Here is a 20,770-nt window from a genome sequence, read left to right on the forward strand (position 1 = left end):
GACATCAAGATATGTTGAAGGCAGCAGGAAGTTGGGGTGTGAAGAGAATGACAGAGATCTGTAATCTGGTGGTGAAAGAAGGCTGCATTCCAGTGGATTGGGAACTGAGTACCCTCGTCCCTCTATACAAGGGGAAAGGTGACCCTCTGGAGTGTGGCTCGTACTGAGCGATAAAGTTATTGGAGCATGGAATGAAGGTATTGGAAAGGGTGTTGGAGAGAAGGATAAGGAAGAAGGTGAAGATCGACGAAATGCAGTTTGGATTTATGCCAGGAAGAGGAACGACAGACACGCTCTTTATTGTGAGGCAGTTGCAGGAGAAGTACATGGAGAAGAGGAAGAAGTTGTTTCTTGGGTTTGTTGATCTGGAGAAAGCATTCGATAGGGTTCCACGCAAAGTATTGACATGGGCATTGAGGAAGTTAGAAGTGGAGGAATGGTTGATCAGAGTAGTGATGGCAATGTACAAAAGAGCGCGCACAGCTGTAAGGACGAAGGACAGGAACAGTGGTGAGCTTGAGGTGAAGGTGGGAGTGCATCAGGGGTCGGTACTAAGTCCACTACTATTTGTAGCTGTGATGGAGGTGCTGGCTCAGAACGTAAAGGAGGGTTTACCGTGGGAGTTGTTGTATGTAGATGATCTGGTGTTGATTGCGGAAAGTATGGATGGACTGAAGGAAGAGATGAACAAGTGGAAGGAATGTATGGAGACAAAAGGTCTGAAGGTGAATATAGGAAAGACGAAGGTGATGGCAAGTGGTAAAGCATGTGGTGAGGTGGAAAGAACTGGGAAGTGGCCATGTGCTGTGTGCAGGAAGGGTATCGGAGTGAACTCCATTCAATGTACAATGTGCGCTGAGTGGGTTCATCAAAAATGTAGTGGTCTGAGAGGGTCATTAACCAGTGTGGCAGCTACATGCAAATGTAAGGTGTGCACAGAGGGAGCTGCAGATGGAGGAAATGTTGAGTTGGATCTTGGAGACGGCGTGAAGCTGGAAGGTGTGAAAACATTTTGCTACCTCGGAGACATGCTGAATGGAGAAAGTGGATCAGACACGGCAACGGTTGCTAGAGTGAGATGTGCATGGAAGAAGTTTCCGGAACTGAGTGGCATGCTGATGAGGTGGGGAGTGTCATTGAAGCTGAAGGGAAAGGTGTATGCTGCATGTGTGAGAAGTGTTATGATTTATGGGAGCGAGACATGGGTCATGAATGTAGAGCAGCAACGAAGGCTGGAAAGGGTGGAAATGCAAATGGTTCGGTGGATGTGCGGAGTATCGTTGAGAGAGAGGAAGACAAATGATGAATTGCGAAAGATGATGGGAATAGAGCCTGTGATTGATGCTGTGAAGAGGAACAGGTTGAGATGGTTTGGTCATGTGTTGAGGAAGGATGAAAGTGACTGGTTGAGAAGAGTGATGGAAATGAATGTAGAAGGAAGTCGAGGATGGGGAAGACCGAGAAAGACTTGGCTAAAGATGGTGGAAGAAGAAATGCGGGCAAGGGGGTTAACAAGGAGAGATGCAGAAAATAGGGCAAAATGGAGAAGATTGTCATGGGGACCGCAAGGCTAACCCCCGCTCTAGCAGGGAAAATGGCCTTAAAATGCATGTTGTTTGTTGTTGTATTGAGACATTAAACTGTGTAAATTTCAATAAAAACTAGAAAAATTGAAGTGTTCTAAAACTTTTGACCGGTAGTGTACATCATACAGAAAGTTGGGAGATAGGAACGGTTGGTGGTGAAGGAGGCGGGGGTAGTGTTTCAGACCAGTGCAAATCCAAGGAGAGGGGAGACCATAAACTGCACCATATTTGCTTGTGTTCTTTTGCAACAGTCAACAACTGGGCCTTGTGGGATTAGATAACCCACAAAAGGAGGGCTTCAAAGGATGTCCACGTTGCCATTCTCTTGCTCCAATCATTCTCTATACAGCACGGTAGCCTTTTATTACTTCCTTCTCAAACTGTACAATGATGACATCACAAGAGCCAAGTGAGTTTAAAGCAACCTTTCACGGTTTTACCCTCATCAAAGTGGAAAGGAAACAAAGAGGAAGTGAGGGATGAGGATTATGAGGAAGAGGAGAAAGGTAACTTTGACACAAGGTTATGTGCCAGGGTGATGAAGAGCAGCTTACCGCCTCAATATCCTGTGTTTTGTTTGCAATATCATGATCCTTGGCACGCATCTCATCTCTCTGTTTGTCCACCACCTCCTTAAGGCGAAGCATCACATCGCGTTCTTTTTCTCCCACACCTGGCACAGGCAATTCGGTTGTGGCTCACAGATTCTTCAATACCAAAAGGCATATTTAGTTGCTAAACCATACAAATCCTCACTTTTAAAAGAGTCTTCATCTCCCGATAATTGCTCATCATTTACGTGAGCAAGTATCACAACTACAAGTATAGAAACTGTCTTGGATAAGACGATCCACTATTTCATGCAAACCCATTCATCCCATTGAGTTTACAAGGCAGCACACCAAATCTACAACTTAATCAGGAACCCCATCTGAGCAAGTAGTTCATGATGTTGGGATCCCAGATGGGAATTCCAAATGCTGCGTTGTCATCCATTGCTCAACAATGTTCTTGTAATTCACGTAAAATGATAAAATTGTCTCCCAATGTCTCTGTCTTCTATCTACAAGCTTCCACCTTGTTACGTGTTACTTCAATCACTTGATAAAACACCCTTGACTTATTGCCACAAATATGTAAACTGCTATCTGCAGTAAACTGAAAACTGATGTTTTTACTTCAAATCATACCAAAGATTTTTAAAACGGTACTTGCTGCTTCCTTGCTTCATATTCAGCATTTAAAAAGTTAAGAGCATAAAGCAGCAGATGAGGCTATCAATTTTCACAAAGCTCAAAAAAAAAATCACCATGTCCATCAACGAGTTAAGAAACAGAACCAAACCCAAACCAGTTTTTAAGGTTTAAATAAACCCAACCATCTCACCTTCAGACTGTGTGTCACGGTTTTCTTCCAATAGCTGGGCACCCTGGTGAAGTTTCAGCGAAACCTGCAGCCGGCTGGTCTCTTGCTCTGACTGGGCCAACGATTCCAGAAGTTCACTTTCCCTCACCTCCCAGGTCCTTTCAGTTGCTTCCAACTCCTACCAAGACATTTTTTTTGCATACAGTCAAGGCTCATGAAAGAACTAGTCCACTGAACGGATCAAGACATATTTATAAAAAACATTTGGGGTGGTGCAGGATGATGGGTGGAGACTTTCTGGAGGCAAGGTGAGGGCAGAGGTTTGAGTGCGTGGGGTGCAGGCGGAGGATTGTGAGTGTGGAATGCATGAGAAGGTTTGAGTGTGAGGGGTGTAAGGGAATGTTTGAGTGTGTGCAGAAGGCATTGGCACAAATGATCACATGCAGCTCACAAATCTTCCTCATTAACCAATTATACACTGGTCTGCGTTTGAAAAAGTTTTTCCCTGAGGTCAAGGTTTTTTTTTTAGTTCTCTTATAATTTTTGCATGCTGAATTCAAAAATGCAAAACATTTTGCTCAATCAAGTTTTTATGCTATCTCAATTTAAAAAAAAATAATAGACAATTCGAAAATAATCGTTATGAAATTAGCAAGTTAATTTTTTTTAAACAGACAAATTGACAGAAAATGTACAAAGTATATTTAGAAAAATGGCACACGACTATGGTTAATGTGGAAGAAAGGGCTTTCTCAAAGACTTTCGTCTGTGTTCCACAGCTGGAACGTCTCTCTTGAGGCACCAGCAGTAGTCTGCGAGCATGTTCACATCCCAGCAGCCCTGGTAACTCTCTTCCATCACTCGAATATCCTGGTGGAAGAACTCTCCTTGTTTTTTTTTGTTTTTGTTTTTTTTTGTATACTGAATCGAGGCTCGTGAAAGAGCTAACATTTACTTCACAAACAAATCAACCAGACAAACAAAACACAAAAAGAGGGAGCGGAAAACAAGATGGGGAGAGAAGGGGAAGCGCACAAACACAACATTTGAGAGTAGGGAGATGTGTGGAAGGGAGAGGGCTTGGGGGGAGGAGGCGTGGGAAGGGGGGGGGGGGGGTTGGAGGGAGAAGTATTAAACACAAGGACACCAAGGACTTCCAGGACAGAAGTTGGTATTTCAAAAAAGTGGAATTGGGGTGAAATTAGCGGGGGTAGAAAAGATCAAGGTTTTGGATGGGGGAAGATAAGAGATGGTGGTGAACAGCTGTTTTAAAGACCTGGAGGGTGGAGTGGGATTGAAGAGAGTGAGGGAGTTTGTTCCAGAGGCGGGAGAAAAGAGGAATGAAGGAGTGAAGGTGAGCAGAGAGTCTTGATTTTGGCAGTTTGACCATAAGAGGGTTGCAGGCAGATCTTGTGCGACCTGCAGGAATATTTGCGGGACAGAGCCCAGAGAGAGCTGGGGGGGCAAGGCCAGAGAGGAGTCGGTAGAAGATGGAAAGACCACCAACCTGCCTGCGGTGAGTGAGTGAGGCCCTTGGAGTTAGCTTCATCGCGGGAGATTCCAATGATTCTGAATGCTTTGGTTTCAACAGCGTGAAGACGAGCTAGGTGTGAGGCAGGAGCACCAGCCCAGAGGGGAGAGCAGTATTCCATTGAGCTGCGGATGAAAGCCTTGTATGTGGTGAGGAGCTCAGGTGTGCCAAGGAAGGACTTCGCACGACGGAGGATGCCCAGTCGGCGACTGGCTTTGGAGGCCAGATTTGAAATGTGGTTTTCCCAGGAAAGATCATGGCAGATAGTGAGACCCAAAAGCTTGAGTGACAGAACTTCTTGGAGAGGATTATTCAGAAAGTGGATGGGAGGGTTGTCCAGTCGGTCTTTTCGGAGAGACATCGTAAGAGTGTGAGATTTGTCAGGATTGAAAGACATGTTCCACTTGTTTGCCCAGTCTGTGATTTTGTCCAGGTCTGCAGAGAGTGAGGAGGCAGCAGACTGCCGATCTGAGGGATGAAGAATGGAGCGACAGAGAGTAGAGTCATCAGCAAAGAGATACAGAGGATTTTCAAGAGAGTCAGAGAGATCATTGATGAAGACCAGAAAAAGCACAGGGCCCAGAACACTGCCTTGTGGAACTCCAGCCTGAACAGGAAGAGGAGATGAGAGAAACCCATTCAGGGCCACACGTTGACTACGACTAGAGAGGAAGTCTGCCAGCCATGCGTGGAGATTTCCATGGATACCAAAAGAGGAGAGTTTGGTGAGCAGAGCGGGGTGCCAGACCGTATCGAAGGCACGTGATATGTCAAGGGAGACTGCTCTAATTTCCTGTTTGGCATTGAGGACCTCCATCCATTGTTGAGAAAGCAGAAGCAGCATGTCCAGAGTAGAGTGTCCAGGTCTGAAACCAAATTGATGATCAGAGATCAAGCCATTGGAGAAGAGGAAAGATTTCATATCTGAAGCAATGAAGGATTCCATGACTTTGCTGATAATTGGGAGAAGGCTGATTGGTCTGTAGTTGCTGGGATCTGTTTTTGCACCTTTTTTGTGCAAAGCGGTGATGTTGGCAGATTTCCAAGCAGATGGAAGATGACCTTGAGCAAAAGAGAGGGTGAAGAGAACAGAGAGAGGGAGTGAAAGAGCGGAAGAACAGGATTTTAGGACCCGTGGGCTGATGCCGTCAGGTCCAGTTGCAGAATCCGAGTCGAGGGTTGACAGAAACTTTTCCACCTTGTCAGGAGGAAAGGACACAGAGTCCAGGAGCAGCTGGGTACGACTGGGTACGGTGGGTACAGAGAGGGATGGGTTTGGGACACAAGATTTAGCGGCAAACACAGAGTTGAGGCATTCAGCTTTTTCACGTGCGGAGTCAGCCGTGTGGCCATTTGAGGTGAGGGAGGGGATGGAGGGGGAACAAACACCAGAAACAGATTTGACCAGACGCCACCAGGATTTGGAAGAGGGAGACAGATAAGAGAGTTCGGTCCTGAGAACGGAGAGATATTGTTTCCTGGCTCTCCTGAGGGTGGACACACACTTGTTTCGGGCTTTGTGAAAGGAAATGAGATTTCCTTCCGTTGGATTTGCTTTCCAGGAGACGAAAGCAAGTTGTTTCTGGGCAATAGCCTCACCACAAGATTCCGTGTACCATGGACGGGAGGAAGGGTATGACAACAGAAGACGAGGTGGGATAAATCTCTGCATGAGAGAGCAGTTTGCTTTGGAAGAATTCCCAGGAAGAATTTATGTCAGAGGCAGTAGAGATGGGAGACCAGTCCAGAAGATTGATGGCTGCTTGAAGACCGTGCCAGTTGGCCTGAGTGAAATGCCAGACTCGTCGACGCTGAGGAGGCTCTCTGAGAATGGTCAGAGAGATGTCCACTTTAACAAGCAGAGAGATGTTCCTCACTGAGATAATCGCAGTTGTCCGGAAAGTAGTCTAAATGCGAGCTGAGAAAATGCATCTTTATGAACATGCGTGCACCAAGAGCCTGGAAGCTCTGCAGGAGCTCCTCGACGTTTGTACTCTGGACTTAGTGACGTGAAAAAGTAAGTACGCCCCACGTAAAGTTTTGACTTTTTCAACATATTTCAACATACAGCTATTTGATCTTCATTTCAACAATATTGACAGATAAAGGTGATATAATATAACAAATATCATGAAACATTTACATTTTGTAGTCCATTGTATAATTTAAATAAACATAAATGCAAATTTCACATGTGGAAAAAGTAAGTACACCCTTGGCTCTAATAGGTGGTATTGCCCCCTTTGGCAGAAACAACCTCAAGTAGGCGTTTCTTAAAACTGTCTACCAGTCTCTGACTCGATCTTGTCTACCTCGATCTTGTTTACAAAAAAAAAAGAAGAAAAAAAAAGAAAAATAAAAGTCTCTGACATCGACTGGGAGAAATTTTTGCCCACTCCTCCATGCAGAATTCTTTCAGCTGTGCGATGTTTGAGGGGTTTCTTGCATGCACAGCTCGTTTCAAATCCCCCCACAGCATCTCGATGGGATTTAGATCCGGGCTTTGACTTGGCCATTCCAGAACCCTCCATTTCTTTCTTTTCAGCCATTCCTTGGTGGATTTACCGGTATGTTTAGGGTCATTGTCATGTTGTGAGGTCCACCTTCGGTTGAGCTTCAACTTTCCGAAAGATGGCCTCACATTATCCTCAAGCACCCTCTGGTACAATGAAGAATTCATAGTGGATTCTAAGATGGTGAGCTGCCCAGGCCTTGATGCAGCAAAGCTGCCCCAAACCATAATATTTCCACCTTCATGCTTTACAGATGGTATCAGGTTCTTGTGGTCAAATGCTGTCTTTGGTTTTCGCCAAACATGTCTTCTGGTACTGTGGCCAAATAGCTCTACCTTTGACTCATCTGTCCAGAGCACATCGTTCCAGTAGTGCTGGTCTTTGCCTCGGTGTTCATTGGCAAACTTTAGTCTTGTCCTGATGTTCTTTCTGGACAGCAAAGGTTTCCTCATGGCACACCTCTGATGTAGATCAAATTTGTGCAGCCTCTTTCTAATGGTAGACTCGTGCACTTTGACATCAACGGTGGCAAGAGCTACCTGGACGTCCGGTGATGATATTTTGGGGTTCTTAGAGACCTCTTTCAGCATCTTGCGGTCTGCTCTCGGGCTGAACTTGCTGGGGCGGCCTGGCCGGAACAAGTTGGCAGTTGTTAGGAATCTTCTCCACTTGTAGATGATCTTCCGGACAGTCGAATGATTTCAAATTGTTTGGAGATCTTTTTAAATCCCTTCCCAGACTCGTAGGCACCTATAACCTTCTTTTTGAAGGCCTCAGAGAACTCTTTTGATCTAGGCATGGTGACGCCACACACCTCAACAACAAAGAGCAAACTAAACTAAATGTCTGAGGTTTAAATAAGACAGGTTCCTCCCAGATCCTCTCCAACGATGTTCTAATCATTTGCACCCGAGCTGGTGCACCTGATTCTAATTTTAGGTATTTGAAGTAGTGATAAATGTAGGGGTGTACTTACTTTTTCCACATGAAAAATTTGCATTTATGTTTATTTAAATTTTACAATGGACTACAAAATGTAAATGTTTCATCATATTTGTTATATTATATCACCTTTATCTATCAATATTGTTGAAATGAAGATCAAATAGCTGTATGTTGTAATATGTTGAAAAAGTCAAAACTTTACATGGGGTGTACTTACTTTTTCACTGTACATGGTTGACCAGAAAATTCGTGACAATGGACTTTAATGCAAGCCATGCATTGATCTCATTGTCCTCCAGACTTTCGTCAAATTGAGCATCTTTCATTAGCTCCCTGATCTGGGGGCCATCAAAAATACCTGCTTTCAGTTTGCCCTCACTGACGCGTGGAAATTTCTGATTCAGGAAAGCGAAAGCTCGGCCTTCTTTGTCGAGTGCTCTGACGAAATTCTTCATAGTCCGAGCTTGATGTGCAGCGGTGAAAGTAGAATCTTCTGCGGATTCACGAGAGCGTGTGACAGGACGTTGTGCAAACCTGGTTCCAGAGCAGGTCTTGCTGGCCAGTCGCGTTGTACATAGTGTTGCTTGTCTGCTCAGCTGTCCCACTGACAGAGAAAACAGGGGTATTTGGTGTAGCCACCTTGTAGACCCAGCACTCGGGCTATAACCTATAAAAAAAGAAGCTTATTAATTACTACTGGTGTCAACAGAGTATGGTATCACATCGCTACCAAAAATACAAATATTAAAAATTATTGGAAATTATTTAAAATATAAAATACTTCACTTTTTCTTACTTAGATTTTACTTTAAAAAAGTACCTAGGTTGACACCAACATACCTTTAGGTCTCCGCATATCATCCAATTGTGATGTTTGTACTTCAAAGCAGTTCGCAAAAGCTCCATGTTACTACAACTTTCAGTCATCTGCACCGAGTGACCCCACCGGAACAGACGTGACCTTGTTACGATTGTAGAGTAGTACGGCTTTCAGGCTTCTGCTTGAGGAGTCAATGAAGAGCTGCCATTCTGAAGGTTCATACGCTAAACCCATAGCTGCAATGACGCCGTTGACGTTGTTACAGTAAACCTTCTTTGTCCAACGTGAAATATTGTCAAAACTCTTCTTCGCGGCTGCGATACCAGAAGAATGTTGTTTCTGGAGTTAACAAACGATTTTCGCGAAGACATGACCCGAGCAACTGAGCAGATTCTTTGGACAAGCACAAATCTCTTGTCAAATCGTTCAACTCAGCTTGGCTTGTCTCGGCATTAGGTTGCTATGTATCAGATATGTCACCGTCATCCATTTCTTCATCTGAGTCGGATGACAAATCAAAGTTGTCAGGCGGTGTTGGAATTGGAATTTCTGGTCCACGAGGCACTGGTTTTATGGCAGATGGCACGTCTGGATACTTTACGTGTTGCTTATTTTTTCGATTTATGCCGAAAAGGAAAAAGATGACAGACAGATAAAAATAAGACAGACATATCTCGTATATTGTCAGGCATATTTTTGTAAGTATAAAATGAAAACCATACTAAATTCATACTAACTTACCTTGTAGGTTTGTCATACAGAAATATCAGTCAGTAGTATGATCTCTTCTTTCCCTCCACACCATTGGACGCCAAAAGGGAGACACTCTAGCTTATTGTGGCTCCAGCGCCGCAGACTTTCAATGCACGTTTTGCAGCATATGTGAGGGACAAAGGCTTTGTCCTGGTCACCAAGTTTAACTCCAAAGTAGGCATGATAGCTTTTCCTCACAAAATGTGTGATGTTTGACTGCCGGACTGACATAGTGACTTTACCACAGATATAGCAGAACCTGTTTTGGTCATTCTTGCACATTCTATGCATGCTGAAAAACAGTAATGACAATCGTAATTAGAAATAAGTAGTGTCTGTTTATTGTCGAGAGCTTGGCTAACACTTGGCTGAAATGCAAGTCTGTTTAAAAAAAATTAACTTGCTAATTTCATAACGATTTTTTTTGAATTACCTATTTGTTTCTAATTGACATAGCATAAAAACCTGACCTGATTGAGCAAAATGATGTTACATTTTTGAATTCAGCAAGCAAAACTTATAAAAGAATAACTAAAAAAAAAAACTTGAACCCAGAAATGACGCAGACCAGTTTGATGACCGAGCATGACCTCAGAAATGACAAATCAATATACAGCAACAACAACAACAACAACGCATTTTAAGGCCATTTTCCCTGCTAGAGCGGGGGTTAGCCTTGCAGGCCCCATGACAATCTTATCCATTTTGCCCTATTTTCTGCATCTCCCCTTGTTAACCCCCTTGCCCGCATTTCTTCTTCCACCACCTTTAGCCAAGTCGTTCTCGGTCTTCCCTGTCCTCTACTTCCTTCTACATTCATTTCCATCACTCTTCTCAACCAGTCACTTTCATCCCTCAACACATGACCAAACCATCTCAAACTGTTTCTCTTCACAGCATCCATCACAGGCTCTATTCCCATCATCTTTCGTAATTCATCATTTGTCTTCCTCTCTCTCAATGATACTCTGCACATCCACCGAACCATTCACATTTCCACCTTTTCCAGCCTCCGTTGCTGCTCTACGTTCATTACTCATGTCTCACTCCCATTAATCATAACACTTCTCACACATGCAGCAATGCAGCATACACCTTTCCCTTCAGCTTCAACGACACTCCCCTCCTCGTCAGCATGCCACTCAGTTCCCGAAGCTTCTTCCATGCACATCTCACTCTAGCAACCGTTGCAGAGTCTGATCCACCTTCTCCATTCAGCATGTCTCCTAGGTAGCAAAATATTTTCACACCTTCCAGCTTCATGCCATCTCCAAAATCCAACTCAACATTTCCTCCATCTGCAGCTCCCTCTGTGCACACCTTACACTTGAATATAGCTGCCACACTGGTTAATGACCCTCTCAGACCACTACATTTTTGATGAACCCACTCAGCGCACATTGTACATTGAATGAAGTTAACTCCGACACCCTTCCTGCACACAGCACACGGCCACTTCCCAGTTCTTTCCACCTCACCACATGCTTTACCACTTGCCATCACCTTTGTTTTTCTGATATTCACCTTGAGACCTTTTGTCTCCATACATTCCTTCAACTTGTTTATATTCTCCTTCAGTCCATCCATACTTTCCGCAATCAACACCAGATCATCTGCATACAACAACTCCCATGGTAAACCCTCCTTTACGTTCTGAGCCAGCACCTCCATCACAGTTTACAAATGGTAGTGGACTTAATACCGACCCCTGATGCACTCCCACCTTCACCTCAAACTCATCACTGTTCCTGTCCTTCGTCCTTACAGCTGTGCGTGCTCTCTCTCTCATACATTGCCATCACTACTCTGATCAACCATTACTCCACTCCTAACTTCCTCAATGCCCATGTCACTACTTTGTGTGGAACCCTATCGAATGATGACAAATCGATGACAAATTATCGAAAAATGACAAATCAATATATAATTATATATTGAAAGCTGAAAGTCCTCTGCATAAACAAAACTCCACATACACGCCACACCCCTCAGGAGTTACCGCTTCTAAGAACCCTCAATACCATAGGTTCATACATCATCATCACAGGATAACTCAAAGGATGGCTTGCTCACCTCAGTGTTCTCTAATTTGAAGTCGATTCCAAACGGAATAAGATCAGACTAAAACCATCACCCTGGTGCTTTGGATCGAGGCCCGAGGGTATTACATTACATTAAAGAGAGATTCAGAAAAGACAAAGCCGATCATCCAATCTGCAATTATTCCATGAGGATGTTATAGGACATGCATCATAAAATATTTACTCGTGTCAATTTGTGTCACATGACGGAATAATGGTCAAAAGCATCGTGTTTTTTTGTATACCAAGTCGAGGCTTGTGTAATAGCTAACACATATAATAAAGGGAGCAGGTGACAAGAGGGGGACAGAGACATATAACAATAGTAGAAACCAGGGACATCGGGAGATCTGTGGAAGGAAGAGGGCTGGGTACATCGAATAAACAAGATGGACACTACAGGGACTTTCAGGAAAGAGAACAGAATTTGAAGTGTGTGGATTTGGGGTGGATTAACGGGAGTGGAAAAGATCAAGGTTTTGGACAGGGGAAGATAAGAGATGGTGGTAGACAGCTGTTTTGAAGACCTGGAGGTCTTGAGGAGTTTGAATTTACATTCAGAAAACTTGAGTATTTAAACATGACGATGGGTTTTCCCAAAATGTGCCAAACTTGGCTCTTTCGAAATTAAATGGGGCAAGTAGTTTAACTCCAAAATGAAACACAAGGTGCGAGTGAGCTATCAATATTTGGTGCAGATGAACCAATAGGGCCAGAGAAAGGCAATAAAAACTGTTGATGTAATCAAATCGTTTTGCCAAAACTTGGCCGTCTTGATTGCAGCTCACACATGGGATGGAAACCAGTTGTTCAGCATTCTAAGAAACCGAGCAGGAGCTGACAAGAACTAGTTATAAATCGCAATTAGAGATTGCAGACTCTCACCAGAACTTGTTTTGTTTGGTGTTTGCAATCTTTTTTTGTTTGCAAAATCTGCTTGCAAAATCTGTATTTTTATAGATGTAGTCATGTTCTGTACCTTTGACGAATGCACATTGTAATATGTACTTTATAGACGTACTCATATTCTTAAACATAGGGGCAATACCCCTGGCACTCACCTGGTAGAATAAACAGTATACTTCACTGACTAAAGGTATTTTAAACCAAGTTGAATGGTTTCTGGAAGACATGGCAGCATGTAGAATCATACTAACATAATCACAAGACTTTAAACAAACAAACAAAAAAAATACCTATTTTGGGGGGTAACCCCTCCCCCAAGGATAAAATAAAGATTTCATATAAACTGTAATGATGGATTTGACGACCTAGCTGATGATTGGAAGTAAGTAAACAAATACCTCCTTAGACCCCAATTTTTCTAATGCCTTGAACAAACATTGGTACATCATGGGTAATGAAGGTTGTGGTGAAGTTTCATCGAAATTGCGTGTGCAGTTTCTGAGAAGAAAGCAAATACCTATTTTAGGGGGCAACCCCCTCCCCTCCCATCCCCCAACCCCATATACCTCATCAGACCCCAATTTGTTTAATGCCGTGAACAAACTTTGGTACGGCATGGGTGGTGAAGGTTGTAGTCAGGTTTAATCGAAATTGTGTGTGTAGTTTCAGAGAAGCAAGCAAATACCTATTTTGGGAGCTCAGATCTGGACCCACTTTGAACCCGGTAGACCCCATTTTAACCCCGATATTTTTTAATGTTGTGAGCAAACTTAAGTCACAACATAACAAATATCATTTGTCCCAAGTTTGGTCACAATACCTTCAGCGGTTTCGGAGAGGTTGCAAGTGTTTACAGACGGACAGACTGACTGACTGACGACGCGCCATCGCATAAGCTCCCCTGAACTTCGTTCCAGGTGAGCTAATAACACATCCTTTGTGTATGTACTCACATTCTAATAGTACGTACTTTATGGACGTACTCACATTCTAATTCTACACTGATTCTGGCTTAAAAATGCTCTTTCTAACCATTGACTCACTGACTGACTGACCGATTGACCGATTGACTGACATTAACCCTCTGGAGTCCACAAGCCGATAAACTCGGCTTGTAGACATTTCGGCGCATGTGGGAAGCCGATAGAATCGGCTTGTAGACTCGAGGGTTAATGTTCGGTACCTTCCAGGTGTCGTAGAAAGCTGAAATTTGGCGTGCCGAGACAGACATCGAAGCCAGTACAACAGAAAAAAAAAATCACAGAACCATCAGAAAAAAATCCGTAAATTAAAAATAACGGGAAAACACCATAAAAGCACACGTAAAAAATAAAAAATAAAAATTATTGAAAAACCTCAATCAATATCGAGCATTTGAACTCGAGTGAGCAATATCGATAGAGATTATTTGAATCAATATCGAGCAGGCGAGTAATTTATATAACTGTAAACTGCGAAATAAAAATCTAAATGAAAATTTACATAAAAACTGTAAACGCTTCTGTAAAATAAATAAATAAATAAACCTAAATTGGTGTCTAGCAACAAGTCGGTGATGCTTGCCTATAATCATAAAGCTTCTATTTATTATGTACCTACATACGAAGCACGATTTGTTATTGCTTTAATTATGTACCTTTAACACGCATTGTATATTGCCTTATACAATGTGTAAGCATTCTCCACTTGTGCTTTATAGAGGTACTCAGTTGAAAAGGATAATGTGTAATACTGGCTACCACTAGGTGGCCTAAGTTAGCACATGATGCGCAGACAGAGACAAACAAAGGCACCCAAATGCAATACCGGTACCCTCTCCTCTGGCGAGGGTAACAACATACTCAATTTCATCACTCAACATGGATAATTGCAAATCAACTACTGGGTTATCCTCATGATGATACCTTCATGTGCACTGGGGTGCTGCCCACCACTGGAGCAACTCACCAGATCTGCTCACTTCCATTAGCAGATCCATATGACAACCGAACTGAAAGTCATTTGACATGGAGAAGAAAAATGCTTTTTTACTCGAGCCGTTCCACCGAGTTCATGGTAAAAGCCATTAATTAGCAGAAACGGCAAAATATGGAGAATATGCCCTTTAAAGATACGATGGTATATTTTGAAAAGAACAGTCCACTGTGTGCTGGCACCCTCGACAAGTTCCTGCCTCCTGATTTGAGATGACCCAAACGATAATAGAAAACAAATGGTTGACTAACGAGGGCTTCAGTCAGCACCAACCTCCAGACTACATATTGACACTTAATTCCGAGATAAATTAATCATTCCTCGAGAGGACAAACACACCCAAGACAGCCCAACGCAAGACAGCCCAACGCAAGACAGCCCAACGCAAGACAGCCCAACGCAAGACAGCCCAACGCAAGACAGCCCAACGCAAGACAGCCCAACGCAAGACAGCCCAACGCAAGACAGCCCAACGCAAGACAGCCCAACGCAAGACAGCCCAACGCAAGACAGCCCAACGCAAGACAGCCCAACGCAAGACAGCCCAACGCAAGACAGCCCAACGCAAGACAGCCCAACGCAAGACAGCCCAACGCAAGACAGCCCAACGCAAGACAGCCCAACGCAAGACAGCCCAACGCAAGACAGCCCAACGCAAGACAGCCCAACGCAAGACAGCCCAACGCAAGACAGCCCAACGCAAGACAGCCCAACGCAAGACAGCCCAACGCAAGACAGCCCAACGCAAGACAGCCCAACGCAAGACAGCCCAACGCAAAACAGCCCAACGCAAAACAGCCCAACGCAAAACAGCCCAACGCAAAACAGCCCAACGCAAAACAGCCCAACGCAAAACAGCCCCTCACAAAACAGCCCCTCACAAAACAGCCCCTCACAAAACAGCCCCTCACAAAACAGCCCCTCACAAAACAGCCCCTCACAAAACAGCCCCTCACAAAACAGCCCCTCACAAAACAGCCCCTCACAAAACAGCCCCTCACAAAACAGCCCCTCACAAAACAGCCCCTCACAAAACAGCCCCTCACAAAACAGCCCCTCACAAAACAGCCCCTCACAAAACAGCCCCTCACAAAACAGCCCCTCACAAAACAGCCCCTCACAAAACAGCCCCTCACAAAACAGCCCCTCACAAAACAGCCCCTCACAAAACAGCCCCTCACAAAACAGCCCCTCACAAAACAGCCCCACACAAAACAGCCCCACACAAAACAGCCCCACACAAAACAGCCCCACACAAAACAGCCCCACACAAAACAGCCCCACACAAAACAGCCCCACACAAAACAGCCCCACACAAAACAGCCCAACCCAAAACAGCCCAACCCAAAACAGCCCAACCCAAAACAGCCCAACCCAAAACAGCCCAACCCAAAACAGCCCAACCCAAAACAGCCCAACCCAAAACAGCCCAACCCAAAACAGCCCAACCCAAAACAGCCCAACCCAAAACAGCCCAACCCAAAACAGCCCAACCCAAGCCTATCACATTGCAATTTGCTGTTAAACATGGTTACAAATTGTGGCTTCAACTACAACTGTTATTTACATCATTATGGGAATTGTAATTTAAGGAAATAATGTTGTTATACGTTTTAGTTACATGTATTTTACATAGAATGGGGTCATGGATCACATACAGGACAAAGACACTGGCAGACATCAGTGCGCTTTTACAAGGACATTCCACCGGACTTGGTGGTGGAATGGTTTGTGTCCACCGAGTTTGGGAAGTCGGTGGCTCGAATCCCGACAGTCATACCAAATATTTTTTCAAAGTTACGTGCTGCTTCCTTCCTCGACGCTCACTCAGCCTTTATATATAGAGAACAAACAACCAACCACATATAGTTGGCAATGCTAGCGTAGGTTTTGATGGGCCTAATGGACTCCTCCTGCATGGAAGCTCCTGAAAGTGACAGAACTCGCAATTTTATTTATTTATTAATAAACAACGGACAAACACATAGTACATGGGATTTGAACCTGGGTTCTTTGCATCATGAGTTATGGGTAAAGATGGGAACACGAACAAGCTAACCCAAAATGCAATGTTAAATAAACCATTAAATTTAATCAATTAGGGTTAACGAGAAAGAAATGCTAGCATTGTGTTTGTAACATCTGAACAGTTTCACCTGCACACTTTCAAATTATCACTCATGCATTATGAACAACAGCAAGGCAGACGGTATGCATTAATTATTATCAATAACCCAGTTGCTGGATCTGGATTGTTGGGTGTACCCGAAAGTAATGGCGTTTTTCAGCTGTGTATTCCTCTTTGAAACACGACATTACTTTCTGGTACAACCAATATATGAGGTACATGTTACATGGCAATAAAACCGCTGAGGAGTTTGTCCTTGTTGTTAGTTAAGCTTATCCTTTTTCATGTAAATATGGTATATTTAAGCCTTTCGGGTCACAATCTGATAAAATGGAACTCGGTGCTATGTGCCACATGGCGACTCGACAGACTATGCCTCTCTCATCCCCCACCCCCTGCCTCGCACATGTTTGTTTGTCGGTGGGGAGGATGACTGTGACACCTAGCAGGACTAAAAGCAACACATGCCAAAGGGCAGATGAGCTCCTCAGGGAATCCAACAGCCCTCCAGAAAGTCGATGGTGCCCCTAAAAAAAAAAAATCCATATGGTTGGACCAGTTCGCGACAGAAAGGACATCCGACGGTAAAACAAAAAAACAAGCTGGAATGTATATGGATCTTTGATCCGGAAAATCTGAGTACCAAGGTGTTTCCCAGAAGTGATTCGCAATGGAGACCCCTGGCTGTTGTAGGAAATGGGCAAAGGGTAACACAGAACCCACAGATGCGGCTAAAGACGTAAATTACACAGATGAAGGTCTTCAAGACAGCTGTTCACCCCCATCTCAAATCATCCCTCATCGAAAACCATGATCTTCTTCAGCCTCAATAACCACCCCCACCTCCTTCCAAATTTCCATTCTTTTTACTTCCAGAGTTTTCTTCTGTATCCATGTTTTTCATCCCATGGCATCCTTTCCTGCCCACAGCCATAGTTTGTCCAAGTCTGCCTCTATCTTGTCCTTCAACTCCACTGTTGGTGTTTCTGCCCTCTCTCTACTCTTCCTTGTGTCCTGATGCACCCTGATCTGTTCAGTGTTCCAAGTCTTCTTCGAGCCTCGACTAGGTATACAAAAAAAAAAAAAAAAAAAAAAAAAAGGAGATGCAGAACAAGAGACTATGACAATCACAAGAGGACATTGAATGTTGACACAATGACAGGCAAGGGGAGAGAGTTGGTGGACACCATGATGAGAAAGGTTGACATCATGTGCATGTAGGATACAGAACAGACTGGTAAGATTACCAAATAATTCGGGGAAAGCTAAAAAATATATTATTGTTGAGAACAGGAAAACATAAATGGAGTTGGAGTCATATTGAAGGAGGAGTAGAAAGAGAGAACAATGTAAATAAAGAGAATCAGGGACAGGTTGTTGATAAATCAAGTTGCTATGGAGAAAGAAATAGTGAATGTAATTTCAGTGTAATATGCACACACTGGGTGTTCAGAAGCTGGAGAAAGAGGCATTCATGATATTCTGGGTCATTCCTCAGGAGGACAAAGCCATTAGAAGAGCTTGCCAGGAGGGTATACCAGCAGGAGAGAAGGTTACATATCGAAAAGAGGAGCGATTCGTATGAAGATGGTGGAGTAGAAGAAATGTGGAAGAATACGAAAGGCACCCTTATTAAGGCTGCTGAAAAGACGGGGGGGGGGGGGGGGGGGGAAACAAACAGAGAAAGATCAAAGGAAAAGGATACATGGTGGTGCAATGAAGTGCAAGATGTGATTAAAAGGAAGAAGATGGCATACAAAGAATGGGAAACTAGAGAAGGCCAAGCAGAAAAATGGTACAAGGGTGTAAACGGTCAGGCAAAGAGAACAGTGGGTAAGGCAAGATTGCAAGTAGTGCAAGAATGGTGCAATAAATTAGAAACACCAGAGGGTGAGAAAAATCTTTATAGAATATCAAGAGTGAGGCAGTAGCAAAATCACGAATTCGGAGGTGTGTACGCAGTAAAATATTATGCTCGCCAGATCCTACATGGAGATGAGGAAATCAAGAGAAGTTGGAAAAAGTACTTTGAAAAATTAAATGTGGAAAGAGAGAGAGAGAGGGTGAGAGAGCGCATGGATGAGACACAGAAAACCAAGGGCCCAATGAAGAAGTTAGAAAAACACTTGATCATATGAAAAATGAGAATGCCTGTGGGCCATCTCCAGTTGCGGTCGAATCAGTGAAGGCTTTAAGGCTTGGAGGAATGGGGGTGAGGGGGTAAAGTGGATAGTCGAGCTGAATAGAAAGGTGTGCAGTGAAGAGAAGCTTTGGAAGCTACAAAGGGATCAAATTGATAAAGCATGAAGGTACTGGATAGGATAGCACATCAAATGTTAAGGGGAGATTGCGAAAATAGACAAGATGTAGTAAGGATTCATGCAAGGAAGGGGAACAGTGGATGCGATTTTCATCAGGAGACAAATTCAGCCCGGAGGAAATAAGAAGCTGTACTGCGCATTCATTGATCTAGAGAAGACAAATTATAGGATCTTGAGAGAAGTGGTGTATTGGTGTTTGAGGAAGAAGGATGTACCAGAGAAGTTTATTAGAGTCATGATGGGAATGTATATGGCAGTCCACACTATGGTAAAGACAGTGACCAGGGACGTTTCAGCATTTTAGAGCAGAGGTTGGTTTACATCAGGGTTCTGCATAAAGTCCCTTCCTTTTTGTAATGGTGATGGACGTCCTGAGTGACAACATCAGAGACAGAAAACTGTGGGAACTCCTGTTCGCAGACAACCATCCTCCTGGTGTTTCAAATTCAGGGCGACACAAATGTGTGCCATCCATCAGATGGATGTTAAGCCAGAGGATCCATCTGCCTGTAGTAGGTGTTGGTGTCTTCCATGAAAAGTAGGCGAATTATCACCGGCACACTGAACAAAGTAAAGATTCCTGACCAAACTCTTACGAATCACCGTTCGGCAAGAGTGGCCAGCATGCAAACAACCGTTAGTTGAGTAAGGCCTTTGTCTTGTACAGAGAGGAAGAAAAAGAATAAAAAGAATAAAAAAGAAGAAAAGGAAGAAGAAAATAAAAAGAAGTAAAATAATAATAAGAAGAAAAAGGCATCGTCTACGAAGGTAAATAAAACGATGAAAACACCCATTACTCAAAAAAATTGACCATTTAATGGTTGGAGGGAAAGTTTCCTTCTCCCATACCGATTATAAAATTTGTGTACAATGTTTCATGTGCAGACATTGCTTCATGTACAAATACCCCCAATCACCACCCACCACCACCACTACTACTACTACTACTACTACTACTACTACTACTACTACTACTACTACTACTACTACTACTACTACCATCACAATCACCTGAGTGAGTTTACCAACACGCACAAAACTTTAATTTAGCCGTGCACGAACCAAGAATCCTCAAAAACCCATTAAATCACACATAGCTCTTACGTCGTCAAATTGTGCGCAGCCGGGAAGCATACATGAAAATGATGCACACTACATTATAATTAGTCCATTGCGTTCTAATGATCTCGTCCTTCATGTAATTTTAGATGCCAAACTTCCTCCCTGAGCCAAAGGCACTCTGACATTTCAGCGCACATCCATCAAGCATGATAACGACAGGTGCAAGAGGAACTGAAAACAACAAAAGCAAACAGCAAGTTGTGAAAGCGTTAAGGATAGATTGACCTCGTCCATTTGTTACGTGCAAAAAGATCACGTACTGCACTTGCAAAGCATATGTGATTATTGTGGCCTCTGGAGCTCGATATGAGCAAGTTACAAGCAGAAGTTCTGCAAGCAAGAGCAGCAAGCGTTGAAGAGGACGGCGAAACAACCCACAGCAAAATAGTGTCTGCCTTCCATTTTTGACTCCAGGAACAGGTGCAAAACTTGGCAACTGTTCAAATCCCTTTATGGGACCATGACCGAGACAGTTGACTATGATGGATGAAAACCAAACTGATCAGCACCACAATTCACCCTCCACTACTTTGCTCCCCTTTCCCCCATTTGTATAACCACCTTGCTCAAGCTGTTCAATATCACTCTTCCCTTTAGGGCTATAAGCAGGCAGTGCCTGATCAGGACATCCCCCATTCCTACCCGTAATCTTTTCTACCCCCCATTAACACCATGTCACCCAACTGTCTTACTTGCAGGTTACTGTTTCATTCCCTCCTCTTTCT

At 43.6% G+C, this 20,770-nt stretch overlaps 1 protein-coding gene across 4 annotated transcripts in view; it reads right to left on the reverse strand.

Annotated features, from left to right (window-relative positions):
• Window positions 1–20,770, reverse strand: part of LOC137430166 (RILP-like protein 1) — an 86,907-nt gene that overhangs the window by 57,398 nt on the left and 8,739 nt on the right. For all 4 annotated transcript variants that reach the window (XM_068120800.2, XM_078780354.1, XM_078780355.1 and 1 more), the window contains exons 2-3: window positions 2,973–3,129; window positions 2,141–2,259 (exon numbers count right to left, since the gene is read on the reverse strand). In XM_068120800.2, coding sequence (XP_067976901.2) covers window positions 2,141–2,259; window positions 2,973–3,129 — 276 coding nt within the window. The remainder of the gene's footprint in view (window positions 1–2,140; window positions 2,260–2,972; window positions 3,130–20,770) is intronic.

Source organism: Myxine glutinosa, chromosome 6 (assembly GCF_964187855.1).
Source record: "Myxine glutinosa chromosome 6, kmMyxGlut1.1, whole genome shotgun sequence".
In the NCBI taxonomy this organism is placed as follows: Eukaryota; Metazoa; Chordata; class Myxini; order Myxiniformes; family Myxinidae; genus Myxine; species Myxine glutinosa.